Here is an 11,305-nt window from a genome sequence, read left to right as displayed (position 1 = left end):
CAAAAACCAAACGGCGCACCTTTCACTCTACGCCTGCTGTGTGGCCGTACAGTAGTTTACGGCCACATATGGGGTGTTTCTGTAAACGGCAGAGTCAGGGCAATAAAGATACAGTCTTGTTTTGCTGTTAACCCTTGCTTTGTTACTGGAAAAAATGGCTTAAAATGGAAAATTAGGCAAAAAAATGAAATTCTCAAATTTCATCCCCATTTGCCAATAACTCTTGTGCAACACCTAAAGGGTTAACGAAGTTTGTAAAATCAGTTTTGAATACCTTGAGGGGTGTAGTTTATAGAATGGGGTCATTTTTGGGTGGTTTCTATTATGTAAGCCTCGCAAAGTGACTTCAGATCTGTAGTGGTCCCTAAAAATTTGGGTTTTTGTAAATTTCTGAAAAATTTCAAGATTTGCTTCTTAACTTCTAAGCCTTGTAACATCCCCAAAAAATAAAATATCATTCCTAAAATAATTCAAACATGAAGTAGACATATGGGGAATGTAAAGTCATCACAATTGTTAGGGGTATTACTATGTATTATGTAAGGAAATTATGTCTGTATCCACACACACATTTATATACATGTATTAATTCAGCCTTATATGCTTGTATTAAGATATGCAGAGTTCTTCTTTAAAGGAAATATTTTATAACACCAAGCCTAGTAACACAAGCTGGCAGGAAGTGGCTGTCTGAAGCTCAAAACCGCATGGCTAGAAAGAGATATGCATGCTTTGCAAAAGAATGCCACATTTATGATGAAGGTACCTGAGAGAGAAACTGCTGAATGCATGACATCATAGCTGCAGAAACATATATACTCATATATACCTTTGTACGCATATATCTAACATGTGCATTAGAGATATATTTTACACTTGCTATAATACTGGTTATATAAGCATCTTGTATATTGACGTTCACCTTTTGTGAAGGACGTTTTATCAGATAAATGTTGGTACAAAATAAACAAAGATAATTCCGCGAAATATTTGAACAAAGCGAAGGTCGACAAACATGGTGGTTAGATATCTAAATTCTAAGAATTATAAATGCGTCACATATGTACCTTGTTTCTGAGAAATTATCATGACTTTTTTACTTTGGCTGTATAAAGGGAAAATTTATCAATTCGCTACCTGATTGGACTAGACATGGGGGAGGTATACGCTAATTTTGTGGTTTGAAGCTATAAATTGTCTACGATGTCAAAATAAAGGGGCAGCCATTTTAAACCTATCAATGTGTATTGGTCTTCAGTGGTTGTCCGGCCGGTGATTCACACACAGACAAACCAGGGGCCCTTTCAATTGGTAGCAGAGGATGGTTCACTGACTATCCAGGTGAGTAATAATTTCTGCCACTACTTGTGTTGGTTGGAATGTTTCTCTCCTGGATACGGTGGATATCTGATGTATACTGGATGGCAGGTTAGTTGATGGCAGGTTAGTTTAGTGTTCATATGACTGTGGGACAGACACGAGGCAGCACTCAGTGTTCTGCGTATCCTGATAGGAGCGGCGTCTCCTATAGGCACAGTGGTTGGCAGGGGATGTTGTTCCAGGAACATACATCATATTGATGGCAGGGAATTTTCCGAATGTAGAATTAGTCTCTTCGGACGTTGGCAGGGATTTTACAAGTGGGAATTAGTCTCACTTGACGGTTTATTGAGTTACAGGATAACTCCGGATATATGTGAATGAGTTAAAGGATAACTCTGGATTTATGTGAAACAAGGAAACAAGGTACCAGGAATATATGTAAAGGAATACATATGATACAAAGGAAAAAGTGAGGGAAACGCATACATCTCAATGCAGATGTTGGTTTCTAACTCACTAGGATTGTCTGTGGAGTGAATTGTTTATAGAACATAACTGTACGGTTATAACTTGGAAGGTGACATTGATTACTGCAGTCTATTAAGTCCATAAATGGTGTTGCCCATATTAGATATTTTACACGTGTGATAAGAATATTGTACTGGTGGAAAATCTGATTGTGCTGGCTTAATTGATCCTCAACAATACTAACACAATTACTTGCTGCTATTTCTACGCTGCTATTTCCACCTCACTGTTTGCTGCTCAAATATATATATAGAGTTTATTGTCAATTGCATTAAGCATTATGGGTAACAGCGTGGGAAAGGATCTGGATGGTGAGCCAGAGACCAGACCCACACCGTTACATTTTGTATCAGGCACCTGTGGGATTAGTGTAACTGATCCATTTTGGGTAAATATCTGTGACCGCAGTCAGCAACTGTGTATTACGCAGATCAGCGATGTAGGTCCTCGCAATGAAGGGGACTGGGAGGAGGTTAGAAAAATGGTGGGGCTTCACCCTAAATATAACTATCCAGCCGGTGCCTGGGATGAAAATTATATGAAAACATGTTTTAAAAAATGGGAGAAAGCATTAAAAGAGTATAGGAAGAGATTTCCACCAACCCATCACATATACTTAAAACAGGATAGGGGGACAGTGAGTAAAGAGGAAGAAGTTCCATGGTCAGAAATTCTGCCCTCCTTACCAGATAAACCACCGGCATATGATGTGACGGTATTAGAACCAGAAAAGGCAACACTCCCAGCTGTCTCTACGGAGGACATGCTACAAGACCCTTATGATAAGGTCCCCTGTCCAAAACAAGCAACCGCACCAGAATTATTATTATTTTCTGGTGAAAACCAAAAGAGAACCGGACTGTACCCGGATTTGGGGGATAGAGATTCCCTTGTGAATACTGCAGTTATAGTGGCAGCAGCACTTAGGGAACAAAAAGATGTGGCTCCACAAGTCAAAGAGGCTCAGGAAAGGAGGAAGGAATATAGAAAAAGTATGGACATTTATGTACAGGAGTTGACACAACTGAGGGATAAACTAAAGATAGACATAGTCTACATTAAACAACTTCCCCTTCAGGGTGTCCTTCCCATCGCGTATAATCACGAGAACCCAGATGATACTGACCTTCCTAGTGAGGAAAGGATGGATGAATTGAAGGGCATTCTGGGAGGAGAATGTGGGAAAACCAGAGCAGTGACTAACAAAAAAGACCAGCTGCTGACCGAGATAGAAAAACTAAGACAGGAGTACAGGAGGGTAAAAAGGACTGGGAAACCAGAGCTCAGGAAGAATACGGTAGGAGAACTGAAACACAGATAGAGGCAGACAGTTTAGAACATGGAACGCCCCTGGCAACCTCCACCCCTAGAGTACCTGGAGTGATGCAACCCCTGGCAGACAAATTTTCCAAACTCGCTATAACACCTGAGGAAGGGGATAAGAAAGGCACACAACTACAGCTCCCCATGATCACTGTAGGTGACACTGAAGTCCATATCCCTCTTCCTTTAGGATTAATGAAAGAACTGAAGGATATGTGTCCCAATCCAAAAAAGGACCCTAGAGCAGCAGCTATGTTTCTGCAGAAGTATACTGCAGGGAGCCAATTAACAATGGAGGATATTCAGATAATACTCTCAGCCATAGACCCAGACACTGGCTCCCAAATCGATACAGACGAGATAAAGAAGGCATCAGAAAAGGAAGTTAGGGATGCAGGACAGGAAGTTGGCCGCCCCAATGTTTGGAAAAAGTTTTGGGATAAGATAGGAGTAGAATGGATGAAAAGATACAAAGGAGATTCAGGCTTACACACAATGCTAAATACAAAACAAGAGCCGAAAGAGGATTTTTATAGTTTCTGTAAGAGACTGTTGGATCTCTACAGTAGTACAGGGATGAATGCACCTGAATTGTTCAAGACTACATGTATGAATAATGGGGACCCTAAGACAACGCAGCTAATAAAATTAGTGAATAACGAATGGCTTACTCAATCGGTGACAGAATTTATGGAGGACATAGCAAAACGCTCAGCCTCTGGTGTTTTCAATCAAAAGGGAGGAGTATTCCCATTGTTAATGCAGCAGGACATACAACAAGAGTCTATATTGTCAGGTGGGGAAAGCAATTACATGATGATGTCAGGTTTCTCCCGGGGAAGGGATAATAGAAGGGGTCCGAGAAGTAGGGGCCAAGCAAATTACCCGGGAAGAGTAGAAAGAAATCAGAAACAGGGCTGTTTCATTTGTGGGAGTCTAGGTCACTGGAGGCGGGAATGTCCAAAGGTGAGAGATGAAGATAGGAGAGGATACAGAGGGAGAGGCGCCTCAGACTACCGAGGGGGACCCAGACAACAGGAAAGACAGCAAGATATGACAAGAAGACAACCCCAGGGAGATCTTATTAACATACACTGGCCAGCACAGGATGGGGGGAGTAGACAACCCAATCTGCAATCAGATTTACGGAGGTGGTCTGAGCATGAACACCCGTCCCCACGGGGGAACAATCACTATTAGGGGTGCCCAGAACGAGTCCCGTCCTTCATTATGCATTTTGTTCCAACTGATTGGCAAGTTTTACCACAAGTAATACTGCAAATTGATGGTATTACAGTTAATTTATTGCTTGACACCGGAGCAACGACTTCAAGCGTAAACAAAATAGACTTCATTAATGACAAATGCACCGAAGGAAGTTCTATGGGTATCAATGGGACGACAGTGATACATAAGGTGACAGCACCGCTCCCGGTTTGTACTCTTACGGGGGAACTAGTGACGCACATGTCTTTTGCAGTCCTGCTAGAATGCCCCGTTTGCCTATTAGGAAGGGATCTAATGGCAGCATTACAGATTTCATTAGTCTTTGACAAAAAGGGAAGACTGACAGCGACCTCAATGAAATGTGACCTGACAAACCCAAAGAGACGTGACATGAATGGGTTCTTTTTAAGCATACCAATGTCCCTGGAAAATCATCCAATCTGGGCTAAATGTAAAGACTCAGTAGGAACGATTAACTGTGAGCCCTACCGGCCCTGTTTGAAGGAGGGGGTTATGCCAACCTTTCAGAAACAATACCCATTGAGTGAGGAAAAGTTAGAGGGTATAAGGCCGCAAATTGAGAAATACTTACAGATGGGAATTCTTAGGAAAATTGTCAGTCCCTGGAATACACCGATAAATCCCGTAAAAAAAAATAATGGCACATGGAGATTGGTACAGGATCTAAGGAAGGTAAACAAGGCAATTATCCCACTTCCCCCCTTGGTGGCAGACCTTACAGCTGTGTTTGGGGCCATTCCTGCGGGATCCAGATACTACACTGTAGTTGACCTCAGTAATGCGTTCTTTTCCATACCAGTGGCTTGGGATGCACAAAGTCTTTTTGCTTTTCAATGGGCTGATGATGGTCAGGTGACTTGGACCCGTCTCCCACAAGGTTTTGGGGATAGTCCAGCAGCCTTTTCTATTGTATTAAAGGCTACATTGGAAGATTGGGAACCAAAGAGGGGATCCACCTTAATACAGTACACAGATGACCTTTTACTCTCCAATTCGGAGTTAGAAGCCTGCGAAATAGATTCACGGAGTTTATTAGACCACTTGGCAAGCAAAGGACACCTGGCCTCGAAGAAGAAAATCCAATATGCAAGTACCCAGGTAGAGTATCTGGGGTGCATAATAGAGGCAGGAGAGAGAAAGATCTCACCCGCTAGAGTCAAGGCAGTGACCTCCCTAAGCAGGCCAGGGGACAAAGCTACAATGCTGTCCTTTCTAGGGTCAATAGTGTATTGTAGGCAGTGGATCCCTGATTGCTCCCACTGGGATTCAATCCTAAGAAAAACTACACTCACAGAAGCACCAAAGGTAGTGGAGTGGACAGAGGACAGAGTAGAAGCCTTTGAGAGATTGATTCGGTCCCTGACCCAAGCCCCAGCCTTGGCCCTGGCAGATTATGGAAAGCCATTCCAATTATACTGTGTGGTATCGGGAGAAACCTATGCAGCGGTTTTGACACAGACACATGGGGGAAGAAACAGGCCAGTTTCATACCTATCGAGAAAATTGCCTCCTGTAGTTCTTGGAATGCCTCACTGTCTCCAAGCATTAGCAGCCGCGGCCATGTCAGTAAAAGATGCTACTAAGATAGTCCATGGGAATGTAATGGAACTTTTCACCACTCATACAGTCTTGTCCCTCCTTCAAAACATGACCACACAACACATGACAGCTCAGAGACTGTCCGGATATGAGACCATATTACTCAGTACGGCAAACCTGGTGATAAAGACATGTCCAGACACCTCACCAGTGATAAGATTTTTGCATACACTTTTGAGACTTAAGTGTGAAGGTTCTGACGAACAAGTAGACCCAATACCTGAACACAGATGTGATGAAGTGATCTTGTCATGCACAACACCTAGGAAAGATTTAAAGGACACGCCACAGACTGACAGTATAGATGTTTTTGTGGATGGATCATGCACAAGACCAGATGACAGGACATATCAAACAGGTTACGCAGTGGTCATGCTCCCAAATCAAGTGATAGAAGCTGAACCAATTGTCACAACTTCGGCACAACAAGCTGAGCTGGTAGCGCTCACAAGAGCCTGTGAAATATTCGCAGGACATAAAGTAAATATCTATACTGACAGTAGCTATGCATTTGGAACAGTGCATGATTATGCATTAATATGGAAAAATAGGGGATATATCTCAGCAGATGGGAAGCAGATAGCGAATCAGAAATACATAGATCACCTTGCTACGTGCAATTCAACTACCAGAAGCTATAAGTGTGATAAAAGTGAAAGGACACTCTACAAAAGGAGATTATCAAGCTATGGGAAACAATTTAGCAGACAGAGCAGCGAAAATGGCAGCCAAGAGAGACACGAGAAGGGAAAGTAAGTTATTATTCATGACAGATTTTGAAAGTGAAAACTGGGTGTCAGTAGTATATCAACTACAGAAGCAGTCTACCAGTGAGGATATCAAGTACTGGAAGTCTCAGGGACTGCAGATGACAGGTACAGGTATGTGGACAAAAGATCGGATATTGGGGGTTCCCACTGCATCAGCACCACTCCTAATATCCTATCTTCATGGTCCTGGACATTTGGGAAAACAATACATATCAGAACATTACAAGTCACTGTTCTGTACACACCAATTGCAGAGATTGATAGACGATCTGGTCGACTCATGCATGACTTGTGCACAGAATAATGTTCAAGGAAAAGCACACGGAAGACATGGGAATCTACCACCCCCTACAGGCCCTCTGCAAGATTTGCAGATAGATTACACACATATGCCAAAGCAACCCGGGAATATAAGATATCTCCTTGTAATAGTCTGTAGGTTCTCCGGATGGTGTGTAGCCGTACCTACTTCAGGAGAAACAGCTGGTGTGACAGCTAGGGCATTGATAAATCAATGGATTTCAGTGTATGGACTCCCTCGGGTAATTCATTCAGATCAGGGACCTGCTTTCCAGTCCAAACTAATACAAGAACTGACGAAGATTCTGGGTTTCCAGTGGAAGCTCAATATAGTCTATCACCCACAAAGTGCAGGAGTCGTGGAAAGAATGAACCGAACCATTAAGGATAGGTTAAAAAAGGCCACTTCAGGAACATTGAAGGATTGGCTGAAATTTCTACCCGCCATTCTCTACCAAATAAGAACGACACCAAATAAACAGACAGGGTTGTCACCTTATGAAGTGCTATTCGGTAGACCCCCTAATACCCGTGAGGAACCAGATATTGACAGTAACATTTTTGCCTTGCAGGAGCAGTACGTGAAACATTTGGTAGGTATACTCTCGGAAAATCATGATAAGGTTGCTGTCACCTTTCCTCCTCTTTCCACAGACCCAACTCATCCATTCTTGCCCGGAGACAAGGTTCTGGTGAAACAACTGGCTGTCCGCCACAAGACTGGTCCAATATATCAAGGTCCATTTGAGGTTCTAAGAGTGGCTCGAACGGCTGTCCTTACTGACCAGAGTCCACAGTGGATACACGCCAGCCGGCTCAAGAAGACACCGGAAGGAGTCCAGAAGGAATTCCCCGGACAAGCATGAGTCTTTTAGACAAGATGCCTTCAAAGGAAATGACTTTGATCATACCCCCAAGCCTGCAAAATAGATATGAGCGATGGCTAAGAGGCTATCCTAAACCACTTTGTCCAGAGGATCCAAAGACTATGCAGGACTTGTATGAGGAAGAATTTATGTTCAGGGAGTATACCAATGAACTAGAGACTGAGGACTTGAAAGATCAAAACTTTCCTGAACCATTTAGTAAGCAGATGATTCAGAGAATGAAAATGGTGTGTGGTATAAGGAATGATCATGTGGAATGGGATTCCATATGATCAAAGAGGGGACTGTAAGGAAATTATGTCTGTATCCACACACACATTTATATACATGTATTAATTCAGCCTTATATGCTTGTATTAAGATATGCAGAGTTCTTCTTTAAAGGAAATATTTTATAACACCAAGCCTAGTAACACAAGCTGGCAGGAAGTGGCTGTCTGAAGCTCAAAACCGCATGGCTAGAAAGAGATATGCATGCTTTGCAAAAGAATGCCACATTTATGAAGAAGGTACCTGGAGAGAAAACTGCTGAATGCATGACATCATAACTGCAGAAACATATATACTCATATATACCTTTGTACGCATATATCTAACATGTGCATTAGAGATATATTTTACACTTGCTATAATACTGGTTATATAAGCATCTTGTATATTGACGTTCACCTTTTGTGAAGGACGTTTTATCAGATAAATGTTGGTACAAAATAAACAAAGATAATTCCGCGAAATATTTGAACAAAGCGAAGGTCGACAAACATGGTGGTTAGATATCTAAATTCTAAGAATTATAAATGCGTCACATATGTACCTTGTTTCTGAGAAATTATCATGACTTTTTTACTTTGGCTGTATAAAGGGAAAATTTATCAATTCGCTACCTGATTGGACTAGACATGGGGGAGGTATACGCTAATTTTGTGGTTTGAAGCTATAAATTGTCTACGATGTCAAAATAAAGGGGCAGCCATTTTAAACCTATCAATGTGTATTGGTCTTCAGTGGTTGTCCGGCCGGTGATTCACACACAGACAAACCAGGGGCCCTTTCATATTACAGAAGTAGAGAAACTGAAACTTTGAAATTTGCTAATTTCTCCCAATTTTTGGTAAAATAGGTATTTTTTTTATGCAAAAAAAAATTTTTTTACTTCATTTTACCAGTGTCATGAAGTACAATATGTGCTGAAAAAACAATCTCAGAATGGCCTGGATAAGTCAAAGTGTTTTAAAGTTATCACCACTTAAATTGACACTGGTCAGATTTGCAAAAAATGGCCTGGTCCTAAGGTGAAATAAGGCTGTGTCCTTAAGGGGTTAAAGGGGTTGTCCAGATTCAGAACTGAACCTAGACGTAACCTCATCTTCACTCATTTAACATGTCTGAGTGTAGCATCGGAGTATTTCTTGCTCCGATTGTCCCCTTGCCTTGCGCTACATTGCGCAGGGCAAGGCCTTTTTCTTTACTACCAGTGACGAAGTGGACTTCACAACATTACGCTAGGTGGAGACTTCTGCTTAGCATTGATCATCTAAGCTGTTTTAGAGCTATGGCAGCGGTATAGACCACCCATTTGTGACGGTGATGTCACCGGGATCACTGATAGATGAAAGCCTTTGCCTAGAATATTAAAGATGTAAACAAAACAGAACTAGCCCTGTGAGATGCAGCTCAGGGCAAGAGGGGGCATTGGAGCAAGAAATTCTCTGATGCTCCATCAGACATGCTCAATGAGTGAAGATTAGGTAATGTCCAGGTTCAGCTTTGAACCTGGACGACCTCTTTAAAGCATGGGCGGCACTTGTTCCTTATCAGGTTGACATTTCTCATATCTTTACTGGTTTTCAATGGCCCACATTTACTAATGCATGTGATCCTAGATTCTGGTGTAAATTGAGGAAAAATGTTGTACAATTTGATGCATCTATGTTTGGAGAAATTATTTTAGCATAGTCTGGCAAGTGGGCGTGACTGCGTAAGAAAGTGGCATCGCCTACTATGTGACATTTAGCACCAAAATTGTTTGACAATTCTGGCATAAATTCTGTCTTAACGTAAGCCAACCAATTGTTGGTCTAGAGTCAAAGAGTCTATAGGATTAGTAAATCTGCCCCAATATGTGTAGAAATATGAGTATTTTGCATAATTTCTGAAAACCAATATCAACCTAAAAAGAAATAGAAAAGTCATATGATTTCCTAGTCAAAAACTTTACTCATCTTGTGCATACATGTTCATACATTTCCACAAGTATTCTCTTTTGTGAGTGTTTATGTAGTAAAAATCTAAATTATTGAATGGGCATAGACATAACTCTAATACCTTATATGTAAAGGTGCTGTACATGCAGTAGTTACTACTGCTATCTACTGGAAGGTTTCTCATGACATATGTGTAAAAGGTAACGAGTGACTAGGGGATATTGGCTCAAACAATTGAAATATACAGATGTAGCAATCCTCATCTTGCATCTTCTTGAGTTACGTTAATAATGGCAAGAAACTTAAAGGGTTTCTGTCATCAGAAATAACGTTATGTAGCTGACTGACATTAGCGATGGACTAATGTCAGCAGAACATAACAGTATGCTTTATAAGTCTGTGCCTGCCGCCGTTCTAACTAAACACTTTTCAAATATGCTAATGAGCCTCTAGGTGCTATGAGGGCGTTGATTCAGCACCTAGAGGCTCGGTCTACGCACCCTTTGGCACGCCCAGGTCCAGTTGATTGACTGGCGAGTTCTCCTCTTCGTCCAGTAAATCCTGTGCCTGCGCTGTCCTGTTTAGTATTAGGCGTTGGTTGTTACGATAAAAAATGTCAGTTAAATATATCATATAGGAGACGCACACAGTGATATTTGAGAAGTGAAATGAAGTTTATTGGATTTACAGAAAGTGTGCTATAATTGTTTAAACAAAATTAGGCAGGTGCATACATTTGGGCACTGTTGGCATTTTATTGATTCCAAAACCTTTAGAACTAATTATTGGAACTCAAATTGGCTTGGTAAGCTCAGTGACCCCTGACCTACATACACAGGTGAATCCAATTATGAGAGTATTTAAGGGGGTCACTTGTAAGTGTCCCTCCTCTTTTAATTTTCTCTGAAGAGTAGCAACATGGGGGTCTCAAAACAACTCTCAAATGACCTGAAGACAAAGATTGTTCACCATCATGGTTTAGGGGAAGGATACAGAAAGCTGTCTCAAAGATTTCAGCTGTCTGTTTCCACAGTTAGGAACATATTGAGGAAATGGAAGACCACAGGCTCAGTTTAAGTTAAGGCTCGAAGTGGCAGACCAAGAAAAATCTCGGATAGACAGA

General features: G+C 41.5%; 1 protein-coding gene across 1 annotated transcript; it reads left to right on the top strand.

The window, feature by feature from the left end:
• Window positions 1–1,382: 1,382 nt before the first annotated feature.
• On the top strand, window positions 1,383–8,974 carry LOC122942769. Its single transcript, XM_044300353.1, has 2 exons — window positions 1,383–3,128; window positions 6,651–8,974. The coding sequence occupies exons 1-2, from the start codon at window positions 2,132–2,134 to the stop codon at window positions 7,955–7,957; spliced, it is 2,304 nt and encodes a 767-aa protein (XP_044156288.1). The 5' UTR covers window positions 1,383–2,131; the 3' UTR covers window positions 7,958–8,974.
• The last annotated feature ends 2,331 nt before the right edge of the window (window positions 8,975–11,305 follow it).

The sequence above is a fragment of the Bufo gargarizans genome, chromosome 1 (assembly GCF_014858855.1).
Source record: "Bufo gargarizans isolate SCDJY-AF-19 chromosome 1, ASM1485885v1, whole genome shotgun sequence".
Lineage (NCBI taxonomy): Eukaryota > Metazoa > Chordata > Amphibia > Anura > Bufonidae > Bufo > Bufo gargarizans.
This window is presented reverse-complemented; position numbering and strand designations above follow the sequence as displayed.